This window comes from Acipenser ruthenus, chromosome 24, assembly GCF_902713425.1.
Source record: "Acipenser ruthenus chromosome 24, fAciRut3.2 maternal haplotype, whole genome shotgun sequence".
Lineage (NCBI taxonomy): Eukaryota > Metazoa > Chordata > Actinopteri > Acipenseriformes > Acipenseridae > Acipenser > Acipenser ruthenus.
Genome location: NC_081212.1, coordinates 7,816,509 through 7,839,889, shown reverse-complemented (window position 1 = coordinate 7,839,889; position 23,381 = coordinate 7,816,509). Strand labels below are relative to the sequence as shown.

General features: G+C 43.6%; 1 protein-coding gene across 1 annotated transcript; it reads right to left on the bottom strand.

The window, feature by feature from the left end:
* Nucleotides 1-1,754: 1,754 nt before the first annotated feature.
* On the bottom strand, nt 1,755-23,164 carry LOC117968162 (matrix metalloproteinase-28-like). Its single transcript, XM_034915763.2, has 8 exons — nt 22,857-23,164; nt 20,975-21,054; nt 18,880-19,064; nt 13,567-13,788; nt 9,352-9,597; nt 5,887-6,024; nt 5,136-5,300; nt 1,755-3,407 (listed from the first exon to the last, which is right to left on the bottom strand). The coding sequence occupies exons 1-8, from the start codon at nt 22,998-23,000 to the stop codon at nt 3,016-3,018; spliced, it is 1,572 nt and encodes a 523-aa protein (XP_034771654.2). The 5' UTR covers nt 23,001-23,164; the 3' UTR covers nt 1,755-3,015.
* Between the last annotated feature and the right edge of the window lie 217 nt (nt 23,165-23,381).

Below are 23,381 nucleotides of genomic sequence, written 5' to 3'. Positions count from 1 at the left end.
TGGCTGTGGTTGAGACGGAAAGATTCTGGCTGGGGACAGGTAAGTAAGCTGGGCTGAGTTGAGTGGGGGACGGAGGGGGGTGAAGCTGGGACGCCAGAATCACCGTCGAGCCCTCTTGAGGTGTCGTGGGCTAGTTGACGAAACACTGAGGATGGAAGGTGCCCACTTGAAAACCCCAGAGATGTACCCTACTTAGCTCAATCCAGACGGTTGTCATGCTGATGCGCTGGGGAGGCCGCACTTTGGTTGATCCCCGGAGCCAGCATCGCAGCCGTTGTGTGTGCTGATGCGCCAGGGAGGCAAAATAAGCTGATCCCTGGAGCCAGCATTACACTTCAGCCATTAACACCAGACAGAAGGATATCTACATCATCATATGGAAGGAAACGTAAATGGATGGAGACACATATGGATCACATTAGTTTACTGTAAAGCTACGTCTTAGTTGGTGCTTATCTTGGCGAGAGCCGAGTTCAAATCAGCATGAAGTTTTAACATCTACTCTCGTGTAATGGAAATCATTTTCCAGCAATGCTTCTGAAAAGACTCCTTAAAAGCTGCTTTTTGTTCAAAAGCGAGGTGGGAAAGCATACAGTCTTAGCTTTGTCTTTAACACCAAGCTAAGCATGTGAGAGACACCTCTTATTGATTGCCATTTTTATAACAGTCTCTGAGGTTGAAAGCACTGCCCATGACTATTGAGTTATCTGCCAAATATGGGCTGGATTTGTTCAAACGCGTAGTTAAAGCTGTTATATAGAATGGATGACATGATTTCAATTCCAAAAATCATACTACTTTATTTCTTTAGAAATCAGCATTTCCAACAGGGAATATACACCTTTATGATATTAATACTCATGGAACATTTAACAACACTCTAGAAATGTTTCATCGATTTCAAACTTTATTTAATCCTGAAAGTACAAGGTTGTCCTGGAAGAAAACTTGCTTCCTTCTGTTCTGACAATGTTCCCCAACTCTGAGGATTGGTTTTTCCAGCAGGACAATGCTCCATGCCACACAGCCAGGTCAATCAAGGTGTGGATGGAGGACCACCAGATCAAGACCCTGTCATGGCCAGCCCAATCTCCAGACCTGAACCCCATTGAAAACCTCTGGAATGTGATCAAGAGGAAGATGGATGGTCACAAGCCATCAAACAAAGCCGAGCTGCTTGAATTTTTGCGCGAGGAGTGGCATAAAGTCACCCAACATCAATGTGAAAGACTGGTGGAGAGCATGCCAAGACGCATGAAAGCTGTGCTTGAAAATCAGGGTTATTCCACCAAATATTGATTTCTGAACTCTTCCTAAGTTAAAACATTAGTATTGTGTTGTTTAAAAATGAATATGAACTTATTTTCTTTGCATTATTTGAGGCCTGACAACACTGCATCTTTTTTGTTATTTTGACCAGTTGTCATTTTCTGCAAATAAATGCTCTAAATGACAATACTTTTATTTGGAATTTGGGAGAAATGTTGTCAGTAGTTTATAGAATAAAAGAAAAATGTTCATTTTACCCAAACACATACCTATAAATAGTAAAACCAGAGAAACTGATAATTTTGCAGTGGTCTCTTAATTTTTGCCAGAGCTGTATATATATATATATATATATATATATATATATATTAGAAACTAAAGCAGTAAATTAGAACAGTTTACATAGATAAAAACTCAATAAATCTAATCTTTGTAAATTAGTTTGACGAATGACCTTCAATAGTAAGCCAACCCCACATTAAGGCTACATTTCGCTGGTCCATTTATTTCATCATTTTATCTTCAATATTCATCAAGTGTTTTTTTTTCAGATATTTATTTTTTCCTACACAGTGCAACTGAATTAAAATACATCACATACATTTACAGACATTGAAATGGGGGTGTCATTGAATCTGGACGTTTTGCCACAACTATAGAATACAGTACTTTCCAATGGAAATGCATATCTCACCGCATACCTCTATATTACTGTACACGCAGGAAGATATTTTACAAAATACATATATTTTACATACAGGGGTTTGACCATAAAATAAAGACCACTGTAAAAGGCAGCACGTGTGTAAATGGGCATTCCACACACATATATAGCTGAGAAAACTGCACATATTCGTGATGTTTCAGGCTTAGCTGCAGAGTTCCATCCCCAGTACAACTTCCCTCATGGTCACTTGTGGAGTAGTGGTTAGGGCTTTGGACTCTTGACCAGAGGGTCGTGGGTTCAATCCCTGGTAGAGGACACTGCTGCTGTACCCTTGAGCAAGGTACTTTACCTGGATTGCTCCAGTAAAAACCCAACTGTATAAATGGGTAATTGTATGTAAAAAAAATAATGTGATATCTTGTAACAATTGTAAGTCGCTCTGGATAAGGGCGTCTGCTAAAAAATAAATAATAATAATAATAGCTGACAGTGTTTGACAGGTGTTTCTATTTGACCACCTTCTGTAAAAAAAAAAGAAAAAGTGACACTATTTTGAAGTGATTGTTGCTCACAAAATAATTCCGGTCTCAAATGTGCAGTTATGAAAGAAACACATGTTATAGCCAAAATGAATTTTCATTTTAAAACATGATTTTTGGTACTAAACTATAGTTCTCAGTTTCCAGGCCTTCCTCGCTCATTCCACCTCAGGAGTGTCTTTGTTACTGGCTGAAAGCATGTCAGTCACTAGGAGAAGTAGCTGGTTGGTTTATGACAGGAAAGAAGCCATTGAAGGGATGGGGACAATTTCAGCCTTCGTGTAAAATGACCAAGGAAGTGCAAAACTACCTGAAAGCATGGCATTTCTTTGACTAGTGTGTAGTAACAGAAATTACAAATTTAGTTTTATTACGAGATGTGTTTCTTTCAAAACTGCACCCTTGGATCCTATATAGCAAATGAAAGAGCACAGCAGGTAAGGAAGGATTTTGTTCACTGCGATCTCTTTAAAAGAACAGGAGGCCGTTATGCTCTTTGATTGCACATATTTTGGTTTGTGAGTTTAGCAGCTCTTTCGTTCAGTCGACAGAGTTGTTTTCTTCTCTTTGGCAGCCGGTCCACTCCAGTTCACTGGCCCACTGCCCTCGACCCACCACCCGCAGCTTGCCCGGGTCGAACCTCCAGAAGCGGTCGTCTTTAAAGAAGTAGAGCTGCCCGTCGGGCCGGGTCAGGACCCCGTTGGCACCTGCTGGGACCCCCTTCCAGTCTGCCAGCTCCCGGGGGTAGTAGGGCTCCACGCGCAGGCCCTCCTGGCTCAGAACGAAGTAGCGCTGCCCCTTGAGCACAACCATGCGCCCCAGAGGCTGGTAGTAGAAGGCGGAGTCAGGGTGCCTGGGCAGGCCAATGGTGTTGCTTTTCATGGGAAACCCCGCCTCCAGCTTCCTGTCTTTGTAACGCCAGCACCGCCCACCTGTTGGACAAAGAGCACGGGCAGGGTCATTACAAGGGGAAGGGCAATTACAATGGGTCTGTGAAGCTTGTTCCTAATTGAAGGATCTCAGTGACCAGAAAACCGACACCCAGCACTCTGTGCCCGGGGTGAGGGTGAGGTTGTAGCTCAAAAGTGGGCAGCAGTGTGGAGTAGTGGTTTGGGCTCTGGACTCTTGACCAGAGGGTTGTGGGTTCAATCCCCGGTGGGGACACTGCTGCTGTACCCTTGAGCAAGGTACTTTACCTACATTGTTCCAGTAAAAACCCAACTGTAAAATGGGTGATTGTATGTAAAAAAAAATAATGTGATATCTTGTAACAATTGTAAGTCGCCCTGGATAAGGGTGTCTGCTAAGAAATAAATAATAATAATAATAATAATAAAAGTGGCTCTTGTGCCCCAGACACACACACACACAAACTTGTGCTTCTTTCAAAACTCACAGCATGTAGTTCAATCATTCCACCAGCAGAGGCCGACACGGCACTGGATTAGGTAAAGCGATCAGACACAGACTGGACACATTCATTATTGTACAGATAACAGGTAATAAATAAAGAAATCATCATTTTGATTCAGTTCCCACAGTAGTCATGCTGGGTTTACATACTGGACACTGGTAGAGGGCTGGGACAATCCATCCCTGAGTTTCAATACTGCAAGTAAAGTTTCTAATTGTAATGCAGGCACTGATATAGAAAACAGAACCAGACTATGTCCAGGCTCGGCAGTTTAAAATAAGAGGTCAGTTTTAGAAATGTATTAAAACTACAGCAAGAAGACCAGAAGTATACTGGCAGTCAATATAAAAAAATGGCTGCAGCCTTTAAATATGTTCAACTATGCATGTTGAAACACATAACTGTGGTGCCCCTGATTTACTTACAATAATACTATTCTAATTGTAATCTGTAAAGGTAATGGTTTCAGAAGTGCCCTCTGGAGACTAATTACTTTGCCAGACAGAGGAGAGCAATGTCCATTGAGAGCTCTAACAAGACTCCTATTCTCTGAGCTTGTACCTGAGCCCGATAGAGCACAGCGAGGGGCCGAGGTGTCTACACTGGCAACAATGAGCCATTCACAGCACAGCCAGACACACAGGACCGCAGACACTGCCACAGAGACAGAACCAGACAGGCACACCAACAGCTCAGTCACAGAGCTCTGCACAAACTGGGGGAGGGATCAGACATACACCTTGAAGAAACCCAATACATTCAATCACTAACCATTCCCCTAGAAGCCTCTTTCGACGTCTGCATTGAATTTATCAGGTATTTTTAAATCCAGTACTACTTTGTGTTTAGTAGTTAAGGACAGACAATCCTAGAGTATGGTGGGCACGTTGCCACAATGACATCATTACTGTGGAAGTTGTTACGCCTTTAATGGCGCTAGCACGGGGTCAGTTTGTCTCATCTTTAAACAGCACCCCCTCTAATGCTTATCACAATGCTAAACAGCACACTGGAGAGGAGCTTTGCTGAAGACACTCACATTAAAAACCCTCTGCAAATTAGTACTGACCTACACATTGCACAAGTGGCCCTGCATTGGATTTGACGCGCATGAAAAAAATATATGTGGCAGACAAATTCATTTCAAAGCCGCACTGGAGAGTTGATCAGATGTGCACGTTTGCCCTTGTTTGATGTAGGTTTTGAGACCCAGATTCCTGCTGGATTTGATGCAGCCGGTTGTTACCTCTGAAGAAGTAGAATTTCCCGTCGGTCTGGGAGATGGCAGCGGCCTCGATGGCTCTAGGGAGTCCCGGCCAGCCCTCCCTGAGCAGAGCAGAGCTGACCTGACCTGCCGTGGACACTGTCCAGTACTGCCCTCCTTTAAAGATGTACACGGTGTGGTTCAAATCTGTAAAACACAGGAGAGCCCCACTGAACTAGAAAGACAAGACTCCACAGTTCCTTGATTTTGGTAACAATCAATTCTTTGTGTATTATATTACTTTTTTTAATCCTAGGTGGCGATTTGATCACTCATACAGGGCTGGGATAAGACACAGCTGGATCTTAGTAGAGCATTTTACAACACAAGGAAATCAGCCTGGACTGCATCCACCTAGCCATGGTTATCCAGGGATTACCTTAAAAATCCAGGGGGATTCCATCAGTGCTGTAAAATGCTCTAATACAATCCAGCTGCAGTTTATCCAGACAGGGTACTTGAAGGGAATGCAGAGTGAAGGTTATATTTGACCACCAGAGGGTGGTGCATGCATTTGAAGTGGTTTGGTCAGGCTTGTAACACACAAAGCACTATAGTTATGTTGAGCCAGCTTTATGTGTACTAAATGTTTCTTCACCCCCTGCGTTTCTGTCCTCTTCAGGCAGTCTGTGTGCGGTTTTTGTGCAATCATACTAATGCCTGATAAACTTCCCTTCCCTTCTCAGCTGCTGCTGCTGCCCCCCAGGAGTGTGAGGGAGGCTGGCAGGCTTACCCATCGTGATGGCATCGAAGGCAGCCTGGCAGTACGGGGTCTGCTGGGCAGTGCCAGGCTGTTCGGCCTCCACAGAGTCCAGGAAGGAGGTGAACACGCGTCCCGGGAGCTGCACTGCTGAGCCACTGAAGGGTTTCCCTGAAACACACAAGGAGCCGGAACACTCACTGCCTGGACAACACTACATCGTGCAGGGCTATTAGAGATATGAGAACATGCAGGTCAGACACACACATCCCCTGCCTGCAACATTACAGCGTGCAGGGCTATTAGAGATATGAGAACATGCAGGTCAGTCACACACATCCCCTGCCTGCAACATTACAGCGTGCAGGGCTTTTAGAGATATGAGAACATGCAGGTCAGACACACACATCCCCTGCCTGCAACACTACAGCATGCAGGGCTACACAGATATGAGAACATGCAGGTCAGACACACACATGCCCTGCCTGCAACACTACAGCATGCAGGGCTATTAGAGATATGAGAACATGCAGGTCAGACACACACATCCCCTGCCTGCAACATTACAGCGTGCAGGGCTATTAGAGATATGAGAACATGCAGGTCAGTCACACACATCCCCTGCCTGCAACACTACAGCATGCAGGGCTACACAGATATGAGAACATGCAGGTCAGACACACACATCCCCTGCCTGCAACACTACAGCGTGCAGGGCTACACAGATATGAGAACATGCAGGTCAGTCACACACATCCCCTGCCTGCAACACTACAGCGTGCAGGGCTACACAGATATGAGAACATGCAGGTCAGACACACACATCCCCTGCCTGGATTATTGCGCTCTCAGTATTGATGATCAGAGAGTGTACAGAATACTATAGAAATAAGAAATGTAAATGTTTAAGGAATTGGATACGTAGCATTAGCAGGGGTTCATTTGTGCCGGATTGGATCCCAGATCGATACCTTTTTTTGTCAGACAGACAAGAATTAAACAGTTTTCAAATGACCTGTATACAAAAACAAAAACTATTTTTTGTTACTAACTAGAAATCCATACACATAACATGTACGATAAAAAATGCTTTCCTGTTCCATGAATCGAATGACTAAACTGTACTGCAACGATATATTTTCAGATGTGATGTCTAGGAGTACAAAAATGACTCGTTTTTTTCACAGACAGACAGTCAGACAGTCAGAAAGTCAGTCAGTCAGACACCTCCTACACCCCCAGATCGACTACTCATAATAACTTTGCTAAATAATGGTAACACTAAGTGTAATCACAAGTGGATAAACGGGTTTCCAGATATACGGAGAAATGTAACTGAGACACACAGGGGGAGTGAAACAGTTCTGCCAGACTGAAGGAGTCTCTCTGTAAGATCACCCAATGCATGGCTTCAACACAGCAGCACTGCGTCTCGGCCTCTGGGAATCTGTTTCATTAAAAAAGGAAAGTGTGTCTGAAGAAGCTCTTTCCTGGAAGTTCTGTTCCCAAGGGCCGAGGAGAGGAGTGCATGTGAATCACGTCGCCCTCAGTGAACCGAAGCAGCCGACTGCTCACGGTCTTATCTCTCCAAGACGCCTCTCTGCCTCTCCCCTTCCCTCTCTCTCTCCAGGATTTCCTCTTGTGGAAGATGAGAAATGATAAAATGAATGATATATGAAAGAACTTCAATGTCCATTTTCAAAGTTATTGTTTTGCTGTCCTATGATATGAACAATACTCGAGAATGGTTCTCAGTGAAGTTACTGGAATAGTGTTGTTTAATAGTAGCTACACTCATTGTGGTGTTTCTTTGTGACTCATTTTCTGTGCTGAGATGCTCCCCCGAGTTCAGCAGCTGCTATTCTCTTCTTTTCTTCATTTATTTATAAAGAACCAAACATTATCATAAGGTAAGGATGTTTGAAATGGTCATGAAGTTACCTACTCTTTAAAGGAATGCTGTCTACATGTTCTTAATATTTCATTTATTAAGAATAAAGATTGAGGCAGAAACAGCAACAGGGCCTCGTACAGCACACATACTGTACAAAAGAATATGAAACAGACACAAAACCAAATGTTTGGAAAATGTATCGGCAGTCCCTTGTGTTTTTTAAATTGGCAATTTGCTCATTCAATTCCCACCTCATAACCCTCTGCTTATATTTTGGGATATATTTTACATGTCTGAGTGGGCCACATTGTTCCACTGCAGCCTCAAGGCACAGCTAGTAATAGTGTCTCTAGAGCACCCCAGTGTGTTGAGAGAGCAGGGGAAGGTTCAAGTCTTTTCAATAAGTCAGAGATGAGAAGGGACAGTGAGGGCTCTCTAGCAGGGGAGGCTAAACTTAACTCCCCCCCCCCCCTCCCCCTCGAATATCACATGGGCTCCTCCGCTCACACACAGAGTGACCACAAATCAGCACAACTGGGAGGGGAGCCAAAGCCAGTCAAAGGATCATTACTAAAATAACTCCCATTACAGCAGTGGCTGCTGTGATCTCTCCCTGTGCATGCCTGGGGTCCTCGTGGAAAGTTAGTTATGGGATTTCTAACTCCCTTTAGTCTTGGTGAACCATTTTTAATATGGCTAGAGCAGTGCGGTGCAAGTACCCTCAATGGACAATGTTTGTGCTTCAGGCAGCTCTCTTTTTTATCTTAAATTTATTGCAGTCTGGTGATGAATCACTGTAGCTGCACACTGTTTAAAGTCTTGGCGAGTAAAGACTCATGATGACCCGATGTCAAAGCCTGAAGTCAAAGCAAGCAGAATGAAAGGGTTACATTTTACTGGACATCACTGTCAAAAGAACTTGAGTAAGAACATCATAGAATCCAGCTGTGTACCAAACATTAAGGCATTAGCTCAAAGTGCACTGTCTCTATGCAGCTGCAGCTTCATAAGTCACCTGACTTCAACATGGTACCTGTATTAGGTCAGAGGTCATGTCATGATACATTAAGCATGCAGGGTTTATATAACCCTGCTCATATGAGGTCACTCCCTCAAATGGTTTCTGAGACACAAGGCTTTGCAAAAGACTTTTCTTGTACCACACCAATGATCAAACTTCGCCTGGGGAATCGTAGGATACAGCTTTCTACCAGGCAGTCGAAGTGTTAGGTCTTTATCATCCAGAAAAATAAAAGCTACAGTCCCCAACATCACTGTCATTTTAGGTCACATGTACGGTTACCATATGACTAGGCCAGTTTGAGACAGTTCAGGCTTTTCAACTCACATCGCAAACCATTGTGGTACGTTTTACCTGTCAGCAGGACTACACTTACCAGAATGCACTGGGGTGTAAGTTGAAAAGCCTGAACTGTCCAAAAGAGGCAAGAACAGCTGCTGGAATCCACAATGTTAAAACAACAGCTGGCAAGCTGTATGGCTTATGAGGAGAGATGCATGCTTTCGTAGAGCCAGGCAGTTAGAGCCTGTGGAAGCAGATGGAAAGCACTCTGAGCTTCCTGCATCAGAGGGGGTGAACTGACCGTAGAGCTGCTGCACAGCGGCGATGTCGTCCCAGCTCAGCACCAAGTCCTTGCCCAGTTTCTTGTAGTAGGGCGACATCAGGGCGTTGCGGACGGGCGAGTGCTCCAGCCCTAGGGTGTGGCCGATCTCGTGGGCAGTCACGATGAAGAGATTGCGCCCCTTGTGGCCGTTCAGGGTCCAGCGCTCAGAGATGTCAAAGTGGGCCTCCCCCCGGCGAGGGAAGAATGCATGGGCCAGCGCCCCCCCTGCAACAGGACACACAGGAGGGCTGCCGTTAGAACCAGACCCTGTTACTAGCACTGCAGGAGACAGGCATTAAAACTGTGAAGCCACGTTCCACTGAAAACAACAGAGATAAGGTTGTTTTATGTATCCTGCTTGCATCCTCATGCTGTGTCACAAGCCAAATGCGTGAGTATAAACATAGACTGTATAAGAAACTGTAAGAAAGTCAAGTAGGCAGGTGCTAATATTGAGCCATTCCATCATTTTATAACCTTTAAATGTACCTGCCACTTCACTGCCGATTGAATAGAATGTACCTGCCACTTCACTGCTGATTGAATAGAATGTACCTGCCACTTCACTGCTGATTGAATAGAATGTACCTGCCACTTCACTGCTGATTGAATAGAATGTACCTGCCACTTCACTGCTGATTGAATAGAATGTACCTGCCACTTCACTGCTGATTGAATAGAATGTACCTGCCACTTCACTGCTGATTGAATAGAATGTACCTGCCACTTCACTGCTGATTGAATAGAATGCCAGTGTGTAATAGTCTCTTTGCTTTGATACCCACCTCGCTCAATTCCCTTCCTCCCCTGCCTAAGCTCTCTGTATTGGACGAGGTCAAGTAGACAAACATTTGTTCCAGAAGGTCCATTACAGCATCAGTACCGGGCTTTAAACATCAACTCACAGTGGGATAGACTCTCAAAGTGATTTTCTTCATCATTGATTTAAAAAATGGAATTTCATTTATAGAGCCCAATTATTTAACCCCTCGATTATTCTCCCTAATTTAAAATGCCCAATAATTGTTTCCCCTTACTGCAGCAATTCCCCACCAAGCTCAGAAGGGGTTCAGTGGGTGTCCTCCGATCCCATTGACTGAGCCAGCTTCCTCTTCTACATCCAGGAACTCAAGAGCAGATGTCAGCGAGCTACTGGCCTCTGGAGGACAAAGGCCAGCCCTGCAGGTGTCTGCTCTGAGCTCACTGGGCGCCTGGCTGGTAGGGTCCGCTGTAGCACAATGAGGAGAAACAGTCCCTTCCGGTTTGTCTTCCTAACCCGTGGGAGCGCCAGAGCCAGAGTGATGCTCCCTCGGGAATCATCAGCGAAGACCAGCGACTTCACACAGCCAGCACGCAAGCCTGCACTCCCATGACTGATTGATCACTGTTTTTTTTAGACAGCAAAAATGCACCCAATAAAGTTACCAAATCAGAAATAAACAACTTAGACATTTAAATGAGGGGCTTCTGGGTGGTCTAAAGTTGTTTTTGAGAATCTAGTCAATTGTTATCATTACAGTATTTGCTGCTGCGCTGTATGGAAGTGAGAATCATCTATCTCCCTCAGACAGTATATTGTTTCTGTGGAGTCTTGTTATTTCCTGTTTGCTCTAGAAACACTAGAGCAGCCCTCGGGGGAACTATCAACTAGGGAGCGACAAAAATCACAAATACTTTCATTTTAAGGGTCTCCTGATAGAGATTGTCAATTGTAACAGGAACGGAGACAAATGAATGGCCATTTCTGTTGGAATTTAATGTACGTATTCCTAGTAAAGTAATTAAGATACGGATAACCTTTGCAGACAATACAGTACAGAGCTGAACAGCAGTGTGCGAGTGCAGCAGTCAAAAAGGGCCCCTCTTTCTTTAAGTTTTTGTTCACTTTCCAAATTCCTCAGGTTGCAAATTAAAAGAAGGGACTGTAAGAAATAATAACACACTATACAAATGGAAAACGTGGGCTTTTTCTGATAAACACTCCCCCTGTGCGGGCTGGTGTACACATGGATCTGTAGCAATTGAATTGCACAAGCTCTTACTGTTTCATCAGCCATTTGTTCCTTTCCATTATGCAACCCTTGCTTATGTGCCCCTTTAAATGGTAAAGTGAGAAACTGTTTGTAAACATTATGTGATGTTCCTGTGTTTAATCAACGCAGGGCTCTTAAAATCAAGCTGTACATAGCTTACATCAGCAGTTTGCAATCACCAGACTTCTCAACCTTGCAATGCGTGGGTATGGCGCTTTGCTGTCTGTGAAAATTGAGCAAAACTCATATCATATCAAGTTGTTCTTAAGTGTAACTTATTGTTGTCTGGGTTTCTGCTGACCTTGGTGAAGTGAAGAAGAAACGCAGATGTTAACTGTTAATGTGCTTTGTCTCACACCATGTATCACGCTAGGGAAATTTCGTAAGCTAGCTGTATATCTGTGCTGTATGAAGTCATTTCTTTGCTCATAAAAACTACATCTACACTGATGCCCGCTCAGACATACCATCTCTGTGCCAGGGCAGCTCAGAATGCCAGCAGCTGATGCTTTGGGTATGTTTTGACAAAGTCCTGCATAAAAGATTATTTCTCAAACTGAACGCAGTAGGGATTCAAGGAAATGCATGCACATGGATTAGGGAGTGGTTAACAGGTAGAAAACAGAAAGTACTGATTAGAGGAGAAACCTCAAAATGGAGTGAGGTAACCAGTGGTGTACCACAGGGATCAGTATTAGGTCCTCTGCTATTCCTAATCTACATTAATGATTTAGATTCTGGTATAGTAAGCAAACTCGTTAAATTTGCAGACGACACAAAAATAGGAGGAGTGGCAAACACTGTTGAAGCAGCAAAGGTCATTCAAAATGATCTAGACAGCTTTCAGAATTGGGCGGTGATCTGATTCAAACATTCAAAATCCTAAAAGGTATAGACAATGTCAACCCAGGGGACTTTGACCTGAAAAAAGAAACAAGGACCAGGGGTCACAAATGGAGATTAGATAAAGGGGCATTCACAACAGGAAATAGGAGGCACTTTTTTACACAGAGAATTGTGAGGGTCTGGAACCAACTCCCCAGTAATGTTGTTGAAGCTGACACCCTGGGATCCTTCAAGAAGCTGCTTGATGAGATTCTGGGATCAATAAGCTACTAACAACCAAACAAGCAAGATGGGCTGAATGGCCTCCTCTCGTTTGTAAACTTTCTTATGTTCTTATGTTCTTATGTATCACATGTGATTTGCTTTAATCCTGATTTACTTTGTTCCTGAATAAACTCTTGATTGAAACTACCTGAAGAAGACTGGCTTATTATTTTTAAGAAGAAATCAAACCCACAGGACCCTTTGTGAGTGTGGCTAAACTCTCAAGAATGGATTTTTGGGTATTAATTACCTAACTCTTCCAATACAGGCCTTGGAAAGATAACTCCCCTCAGAACTGCAGAAACCCATCCAATATACTCAAATTAGATTTACCCTCTGATTCAGTTTTTATTGTGGCTGTGCAGCTTTTGAAAAGTACCACCATATCAAGTGTTTTGTCATTTCATGAACTGCACACAGTCATCAGAGTTTTTGTTAGCTGGTACTTTTAAAAACACGCCACATTTAAAATGTAATCCTTCGTTAGTGCTGAAGTAGTTTCCTGAGACTACAGCAGGACTGCCAATGCTCTGTGACTGTGTGCCAGTGCTGTGTGACAGTGTGTCAGTGCTGTGTGACAGTGGGTCAGTGCTCAGGGACAGTGTGTCAGTGCTGTGTGAGAGTGTGTCAGTGCTGTGTGACAGTGTGTCAGTGCTGTGTGACAGTGTGTCAGTGCTGTGTGAGAGTGTGTCAGTGCTCAGGGACAGTGTGTCAGTGCTCAGGGACAGTGTGTCATTGCTCAGGGACAGTGTGTCAGTGCTCAGGGACAGTGTGTCAGTGCTGTGTGAGAGTGTGTCAGTGCTCAGGGACAGTGTGTCAGTGCTGTGTGACAGTGTGTCAGTGCTGTGTGACAGTGTGTCTGCTGTGTGAGAGTGTGTCAGTGCTCAGGGACAGTGTGTCAGTGCTCAGGGACAGTGTGTCAGTGCTCAGGGACAGTGTGTCTGTGCTCAGGGACAGTGTCAGTGCTGTGTGACTGTGTGTCAGTGCTCAGGGACAGCGTCAGTGCGAGCCAGGTGAAAGGGGAAGCTTACAAGGAGACAGGTCTCAGCACCTGGCCCGTCGAAGGCGTTGGTCACCCCGTCGCTGTGCTCCCCCTCGTAGAACGCTAGCCTGATGTCTGCCGGCCCCTCCATCACCTCCCAGAACGCCAGCGCAGACACGTTGCTCCACAGCTCGAAGGCAGCCCTCACCGCGCGCCTCACCTGCAGCAGGGACAGCGAGCGCGGCCCGTTCATAATGCGGTAGGTCAAGTGACGCTTGTACCACTTCTCTCCTGGGCAACAACAAGAAGTTACATTAAATTAGTCGCTTTATCAAGTCTCAAGGCATTTTACATTGGAAACAAACACAACAGATTCCCTGTGAACTGAAAAGAACATTGTATTTTGTGTTCACTTCTCTCCCTGGTTCATGGTGAAGTTTTCTTTATTTTTAGTACTTAAGATGACTGATTTACAGTACGTGGATTAACTTTCTCAAGATACATGTAATTCCCCACACAGCTCAGGAGGACTGAAGGTGTAGTGGGTGTCCTCCGATCCCACGACCGAGCCAGATTCCTCTCTCACACCCAGGAACTCGAGAGCGGATGTCAGCGAGCTACTGGCCACTGGAGGACAAAGGCCAGCCTTGCAGGTGTCCGCCTGAGCTCACTAGGTGTCTGGCCGGAAGGGTCTGCTGTGAGAATGCCAGAGCTGGGATGTGAACCTGCACTCCCCTGACTGTGACTCACCCTGCACACTACACGGCCGTGCTTTTACCAGGAGAGCCTCTCAGGGACCCCTGCGCTCCCCTAACTGTGTGACTCACCCTGCACACCACACGGCCATGTGTTTACCTGGAGAGCCACCTGAGGACCCCATACCCTGTACTTATGTTGTACAATGATAATACCAAGTTTCATTACAATTCAATGAGTGAATTGTTCAGATTCAGCCATTAAAACAGATCATATACAGCTATGGCCAAAAGTTTTGCATCACCTAGAATTTTAGGATTGAGACATAATAAAAAATAAAACTATATGAACATAATTTAGATCTTTTATTTTACATCATGTAATTAAAGAAACTACAGAATTATATTGCAAAAGTCTACCGGAAGCCACAAGAGTAGTACAGTATTTCATATTACATTTTGAAATGTCACATTTCTTCAATTTTTGTCAGTTTTTTGTTAAGTATATGGAAAACTGCAAAGCGGTATGTAATTTAATGTTAATGGCACATTATTCAGAAGGTTTCATTCGACCTTATGAAGCAAAATGAGTTCATTCTATAGGGTGATGCAAAACCTTTGTCCAGAGCTGTATATTAACTGAACAGACCCTATATCTGGTGTGCCTGGGTTTGCGCAGAGTTCACGTCCCAGGGCAGATTTAAACAAACCAGGAACATTTTTGTGTCATCGGAAATATTTGCATTCATGCACACAAGATAAAGCGTCTGACGATTAGCAGGAAGCTGGGAAAGGAAGCACTGTCCAGCGGCGTGCCCTCCAGCTGGGAATCTCATGGAAAAGGAATGAGGGGCAAGGTAACCCAGGGGTAGCACAGAGCACCACATCTTTAATCTAGCAAACACATTCCAATGAAACAAGCAGACTTGCTTTAGTACTGAGACACATGAGCTATTACAGCATTCATGAAGAACCCTAAATAACCCTGTTCAATTAGAACTCAAGACTCAAGACTACCTCTGGAGGCATTAAGACATTTTTAAACGGTTTAATGGCCTGTTGTAAAGCGATGGGATTGCTTAGCAGTTGTATATTACAACCTGAAAACCCATGTCCATGTGGACACGGCTAACAAGAATCTGAACGACTCCTGAAGTTTTAAACCGTGTTTGTCTCTGTATCTGTGTGTTCCTGTGTGTGTGTGTTTCCAGTTGAACTAGTTCTAATTGCTTCCATAAGGAAATCCCCAAATGACTTTTGTAACAATACTATTGCCTCCACTTTCCCGGGGGACCAGGGTAATCTACAGCTCTCAATCTCTCAGCGTTCCCAAATAAACTCACAGAGAAAAGGCATTAAAACATATCCTGCAGCAGCACGGGCCAGGGATCCACAGAACGAGCTGGCAGCTGTGTCTAAGACACTGAGCCTCCATCAATCACAATCCCTGTCACCTCACTACTTCACTAAGTGTTACTACAAATATACTAAAGGCACAGTAAAAACTGCAAACAGACAGCTAACAAACTGGCTGCAGACCGGTGTGCAGCAATACAGCGGGAGGGAATCTGGCTGATAAATTTGAACCAGATGCAGCTCCAGATGTTTAATAATGTCTGAGGACTTGGGTGATTTATGGGTGGGACATCCCACACAGCTCACAAGTTGCATCATCAGTTTTTTTACACAACGTGGAGAGAAATAAAATATGTAGCTCATATATTGTGCTCCAGTGGAAATGCGGGTCTTCATTTTGATCGTGTAAAAAGGCTGATTCAATAAAACACATTGGCTTCAAGCAAAGGGAATGGCATGTTTGATTACAGTCAGCACTGCTTCAAGTAGGAGCATACCTATTGAGCTCATTTAAGTGAAAAAAAATGGGAAGTTGCTTGCTGGTTTAAGTGGGGGATAATGCATACCAACCGGAAGGCAGACAACTCTATTTTAGCCGGATTGTGATCATTGCAGGTATTATAACACAAGCACACACACTTACAGTAGATGAGCCCCATAATCTCATAAATTCACAATCCCTGAAAAGTTATAACAAGTTTATCAGATTATCGCCAAATGCAATCCTAGGAGTGTGTGATAAAATGTTGGTGAAGATTAATGCTAAATGTGACAGACAAACAGACACGATCAGCAAAAAAGGTCCAGGATTTTTGAATAAGGACCCTAAACAAACAAAAAAAAACAATGCTGGTTATTTTTGGTATTCCAGTTGAGGAAATGCTCCAGCTACATTGTACCAAGTGTGTGGGTTTTTGGAAGAAACATTCCCAACTCTTTTAAAACAGCAGCAAAACAAAGGCTCAAAAAATGCTGACAAATGACATCGGGAAGTATTGGAAAGGAAAAAGAAGGAAACAGATGTCACAAATCCGAAAGCACTATTATTTGTGGCTTGCCCAAACGCCTATTGGCAGACTCTGTATTTATTCAAGGGCGTTGTTCGTTTCAAGCTCTGTCAAACAGTGTTAAATAGTTATCAGAGAGAAAACACAGCACACCGGTATTTAATCACGCAGCACCGTGGAGAGGTCTTGAAAGCCAAACCAAATACAATTGCATGTTTCTCAACCATTAATCTCGTGCTCCGCTCCTGGTGCGGTGATAGCTGGCACAGTGTGTTGTTTCTAGCGCTAATCATGTAATAAGATCCTCATTCCTACAGTGTTCACTGGAGAGGAATGGGCGCAGTGCCTTGATCCGCAAGTTTATCCGATATATCAAGGAATGTTAATGGCTTCAGGAAAGCACTCTTACCTCCCATACTGCAATACAAGGTTCATGCCACAGACAATATTATGAAATCTATTTTGGTCTGCCATTAGTTTGCTCAATAATTACAATTCTTTGTTAGAAGTACAAAAATAATGACATCAATTGCACTCAAATTACAGCTTGTTCAAAAATGTGTCCATCCATTACAACCCAACAGTTTTATACATGCTTGCTTTAGTTGATTATATATGTTTAGAAGAATATTAATAGCCACTTTAAGAATTGTATTAACTGCAGGTCCTAATTCTAGAAACTTCAATTAAGTCTCTGTGTGTATAATTGTACCATGTTAAATTTCCCATCTGTATCTGTTTTATAATGCATAAAAGTTTTTTTCAAAGTTTAGGCTATGCAACTTCTCAAGCTCTATAGAGTTCACACAAACAGGTTTAAAATGTCTTTGTGAACAAAGGGGATCTATATAGATCCCAAAGTTAAGAATATTTCATTGAAATGCATTGGGAATTAGCTTTTATGCGTGAGACTTAGTTCTGAATACAGAATCTGTCCAAAACATTTCACAGTCAAAAAAAGACCAGAATAAAAGGTCCAACCATATACAGATGTGATTTCTATAAAAGGGGCCAAGTTATATGAAAAAAGAGTCAGTAAAGATGTGATCAAAGTTTAACTAAACTCAATTGTGGTAAACTTGGCCCCCATTTTTATAGCATATTGAACTAGTATAACATTTCTCCTAGTAGATCTATGGATATTAGAATATTATTTTGCATGTGTTTGGTGCTGAAACTACTAGGATAGCTGTGGCCGTTCCTTATATTCCCCATGAAGGCTGGTTCTGTTAAGGTAGTCAGTAATCTGTGTGTAATATGGACCCTGCCCTGTTACTGACAGCATTACCATGAGACCTCTGTGTGCTCCGAACACCCCCGCCCTGCACTGCAGGCTTTTCATGACATCATGAGAAGAATCACACAATACTGGAGGGGCTGTGGTGGAATGGCAATTCTTTGAATTCCTCGCCTATTCTACAGACTTCATTGTCATTCCCTGCTTTGTCTGAGTTAGAGCTGAGGGACTGGGAGGTAGGCAGTGTGGCCTAGTGGATATAGCTGAGGGACTGGGAGGTGAGCAGTGTGGCCTATTGAATACAAAAAACATATAGATTTGGACAGGAAATCAATAATCTGTAGTAACTGTGTGTGTTGTCAGTTTCAGAAACTGCTTACACCCTGATCCCATTGTAAAACATTTATAAAGCAAACCCAAGCCAGCTGAGCAGGGTTTCACCTATTCCGATGGTCAAACTGAATGTCGACCAGTGTGTGTTGCTGTAGCTGCTGCAGCAGAGCAGAAAGCCTCAGATGTCTCCTCACTCCTCACTGAAGATCCACCTGGCCAGCCTCCATGTACCAGAGCCCACAGGCTGTTTGCTCCTCCTTTCATGAATTCCTGTTTGCAGATCACAACAAGCTACATGGACAGGCTGGACAGGACGTGACAGGACGTGACAAGCAGGAGGAGGGGTGTCCTGCACAGAAGATGACTGCTGCATTCCTAATGCATGAACCAATCATATGTGGAACTCACACAGCTGTGCTGTTGAACAGCAGCTTTAAGGAAGGTGTATTGAATTTCCAAGTACAACTGCTGGGAGAGTTTCCCCTGCTCCCCCCACACAGCAGCGGGCATAGTTTCATGAGTATCTCATTGTTTTAAAGTCTACTCTAGAGTTTTACATGCATCTAGAGAGCCGCTTGTTGGGCTGTGATGGATCCTGCGAAAGGCATTCGTTGCTTGTGCATTTCTACATGGATGGAGGTCTACCTTCCAGTTGGTTGCTCTGTTTGCAGCCGTGGCAATTTCTGTGCATTATTCATGAATAAAAAAGGTTCCTGGATGGACAGTATGTCAGTGTTTAGGGGTCTGTGCTCACCTTGCTGGCTGTATCTCTTTGGTCTCCTCTTCGCTCCGTTCCCAGAGAAGATGGCGCTGACTCGTTCCTCCCAGGCCGCGTGGCTCTCTCCATCGGTCACTCCACACCTAGGCTGAGACATGAGCTGCAGCGTGGCATCGTCCACTAACCCACTGACCGGCAGCCGAGAGAGCCACTGGAACTCCCTGGAGACACACAGAGAGAGGTTAGCTTTGACACATCAGCACTACCATGCAGATCTACAGTGATGGCCATCGCAGCTCCTTTAAGAGCAGCCTGAAATACCCTAGTTATCTCCTTCTCTTTAGATTTACTTTGTATATGATTTCCTGCTTCAGTCATCACATGCTGGGGGCTTTTGAAAGCTCAGAAATGTAAAGCACCCCTTTGTTGTCAATAAAGCCCTCAGAATCCTGCCTTCTCTCTAAGTAGATCTGGCACACCAGAGTGTAAATATGAACCTGTCCCCCCTGCAACACTCTGCTCCCACTGGATGTAAGAAATGCCCAGTTTGGTTGATGTGGTATTTCTTACTGATGTATTTCTCACATCCACTGAGGGGAAAGTGTTGCAGGGGGGACAGGCTAATGGTTGCACTCAGCACTTTACATGGAGATGTGCTTGAGAGCTCTATAGAGGCCACAGCGGTGCTTTTAAGTTATGAGTCTTAAAAAGATGTCCTAGGTTCAAACAATAAGGCCTAAAATTGTTTTTCAGCTGCAAAACAAGTGCATCACCTGTCCAAAACAAAAGACAGCACGCCTCGTTGACAGTCCAGTTTGTTTGCATTGCAATGGGCATGCTTCTGGTATACATGCAGCAGCAGAGGGCTATAATTTGTACAATGAACACAAGAGACAATATTTTCAACCTCGCCTGTTGAAGCAACAGGCTTCTTAAATATGTGAAAATGATTCTGGAAGTTGTACAGGGCAGCAAGACCCCCATATATAGAAAATCTCCACACGTCGGCAGAGCTTATTACTGTGTACAATTATTCCAATCCCTGTGCCTTTCACTTCCCATATAAGGGAAGGCATCGGGCTGTGCTGGGCTGTGTGCTTGTGATTGTAATCTACAGCCATGCAGTGTGCTGGAGCCCTGCTTGGACACAGCTTGCACTGCTGTGTGAATAGAATGAGTGGGTCTAATAGGATACAGTTAGAGAGATCGCTCTGAGAATAATACAAAGTGGATCGCATCGCTGCATGGGGGTCTGGAGCACGTGGAGCAGTGCGCACATGCACAGCTGCAGCTTGGTTGACTTTACTGAAAAATGTGTATTATAATCCTCTAGTAATTGAGTGCCATGTGTTTTATCACTTGGGTGAAAGGGTGACGTTCTTGCTCCACAGCCCAGACCATCTCCCGTTAGGACTTCATTCAAGATGGATTGAGATAAGGAGTGATATATTGAGCAGTTGAAACTGATCTGTAGGGAAGAGTAGCAAAGGGCACCCCCAGTGCAAAAAGCTTGTACATTTTAGGACAAGTGATCCAGAAGGAGGTCCCCGATATAAAAGATAAGTTTGCAGTTCCCCTGCTTTTCCAATGGTTATACTACCCATGTACCATCGTTTACCCTGGTTTGTCATGTTTTTAATATGCTTTACTATACCTCTCTGGGCTTAATAATACCTATGCTTTATTGTACTTTCCCTTTGCTTTGCTAAACTTGCAATGTGAAACTTTTATAAAGGCATAGCAAATACTATAATCAAAACTTTACTTCACTAAATGTGTTATTGTTAACGGACAAAATATGTATTGCCATTGAAAGTGAAGTATTTCATTAACTGTTAGCAGCAGAATGACTGACTGGGTCTCTAAAGCACATGGTGTGAGCACTGTGTATTCTGAACTGCCTCTCAGTGTTTGATTGACTGGGTCTCTAAAGCACATGGTGTGAGCACTGTGTATTCTGAACTGCCTCTCAGTGTTTGATTGACTGGGTCTCCAAAGCACATGGTGTGAGCACTGTGTATTCTGAACTGCCTCTCAGTGTTTGATTGACTGGGTCTCTAAAGCACATGGTGTGAGCACTGTGTATTCTGAGCTGCCTCTCAGTGTTGTTCTCAAGCATTAAAACATGTACCTGACTGCCTTGTTCACCTCAGCCGGCTCATGTCCATGGTTACCTGTGTGTCCTAGGTAGCCATATTTCTCCAGAAAACCCTGAAAGAGAAATTGATGTAAACTCCAGTTTCTCAAAGTGTTTCAAGAGTACACTAATACTTCTTTTTTAAAATTACACAATATGCCACAACAAAGCCAACCTTTGATTATTTCTTTGGATACATTTTACCCCACCAAAACTACTTCCCCTCACAACACTATAGCGACCCCTACTGGCCCGGCACCGGGTGAGCTCAAGCACCTGCAGTACTCGGTTTGTCCTCCAGGGGGCAGTAGCTGTAAACCACAGCTTTCAAAAACATTTCACTAACTCGCATAAACATAATATTCTGAATACAGTACTTGGTTCCTCTCCTCATTCAAAACACCCCATTTCCTGACCCCATGTAGCAAATGTTGTGACGGAAGGAAATATGGGTGCCACCAAATTGAAAATGAAATGTGAAAAACAAAAAGATCAAACAGCAAACTAACAAGGTACTGGAGCGAATAGGAACTCTCTGGTTAATACGCATTTCAGTTAGTTTTCTGTTACTGCTGTGGTTCGAAATCTAGAGGCAGTAACATTATATATATATAGTCTGTAACAATTGTTTTGTGAGAATATGTCAAAGGGCTGATAGTTCCATGACGATGTCGGTGCTGGTAAGCTGGTTGAGTGGGAAATGTCACTCTATAAAGCGTCCTGTTGAATATCTGGCAGGCCTCCCGGGGCCAAGCAGACCCAGCCTTGGTCCCAGTAAGTTAGTCAGAGCCATGTGCCATTCCTGTGAGGTCCCAGATTCACGAGAACCAGCTGCAATACAATATTCACAACAGTTCCCAAGAAAAGCTGTGCGACCATCACTCTTTATAAGGCCTGTAAACAAAAGAATATTGTATTTTTGCAATCTCCTGGCACTGACTGCGGAGGGTGACAGCTAATCCAGAGCACACCCCTTTAATAAATACCACTCTGATAAGAGGGACAAAGACACGGACTGTGGGGCTCCACTGAAGAAATATCAATATGTCTGTTTTAGTTAAATAATTATGAAATTCCTCTGACTTCACTTGTTTGGTATATGTGCTTGGCCACCATAGTGAAGATACTAATTAGGGGTCTTGTATTTGTTGTGCTTGACTATTTCAATTCGGACAGTGCATAGATATCCTGTTCATACAAATAAACCACAGCATTATGAAGTTTCAGTGTGTTTGTGTGTTTTTTTTATTTAAATTTGACCTGGATTGAGATGCTTTATAAACTTTCTATAGTCTAAAAAGAGTACAGTATTTTTATTATCGTTATGATAATATGTTAAACTAACAATATTTTCTCATGTAAAGCATACCATGAATCATCATTTTATATTGTCATAAAAATGTCCAGATTCAGTAACTGTGTTAATTACTTTGCAAGCAAACAATTTCAAGGCATCTTTACACTGAAATATTATTATTATTTGTTTATTTAGCAGACGCCTTTTATCCAAGGCGACTTACAGAGACTAGTGTGTGTGAACTACGCATCAGCTGCAGAGTCACTTATAACTACGTCTCACCCGAAAGACGGAGCACAAGGAGGTTAAGTGACTTGCTCAGGGTCACACAACGAGTCAGTGGTTGAGGTGGGATTTGAACCGGGGACCTCCTGGTTACAAGCCCTTTTCTTTGACCACTGGACCACACAGCCTCGTTTCAAAAGTTCGTAAAATCTACCCATATAAAATGTTTTACGCCTGGTTAAATGTGATTCTTACTTGCAAAACCTTTAAATCATTTTGAATGAACCTATCTGCTGTGTGTCACAATAAAGTTGAGTTACATCAGAAATTAGGTGTAAGAATAAATTGCGGTACCTCTGCCGTCTCTAATTCCCAGCTCTCGCCCTTCTTGAGAATCGGAGAGTGTGAAGTGAATGAAACGAAGATGAGGAGAAACAAGAAACAAATCCAGTGAAAACATCCGAGAGCAACCAGCAGCTGCATCTTCTTGTAGAACATTTCCAAAACCGAATGGTTCGGTCGCACCAAATTGATATATATAGATTACATAATCTATACTGATATGGTACGTTTAATCCAATAGCAACTCAACTAGTGTAAACATGCTTCGACTCCTTGTATGCTCTTTCTTTGTGATCCTGAGCCTCTCCCACTCATCAGCCTCCGACTTTTAACTGTGGCTACTGAGCGCTGGTGCTTGGGATTTCTTTGGGCGCTCCCTCCCAGCAGTCCCTCTTGCTCCGCCTACAGTTGCAATGCAGTGTCTCAAGAAATGAACTGACCCGTTGGATTTCAAAGCCAAGGATTGGATTTTACAATGCCCAAGCAGCAGCGGCGGCTCTGTCATAAACGTCAATAAACTGCATTGTACTCTACCGG

Excerpts from the sequence above, each read along its gene's own strand:
- LOC117968162 (XM_034915763.2), bottom strand. The coding sequence starts at position 23,000 with ATGTTCTACAAGAAGATGCAGCTGCTGGTTGCTCTCGGATGTTTTCAC. Across the intron at positions 5,301-5,886 it reads CTTCGATGCCATCACGATGG|ATTTGAACCACACCGTGTAC; the intron begins GTAAGCCTGCCA and ends TGTGTTTTACAG. Across the intron at positions 3,408-5,135 it reads GAAATTCTACTTCTTCAGAG|GTGGGCGGTGCTGGCGTTAC; the intron begins GTAACAACCGGC and ends TTTGTCCAACAG.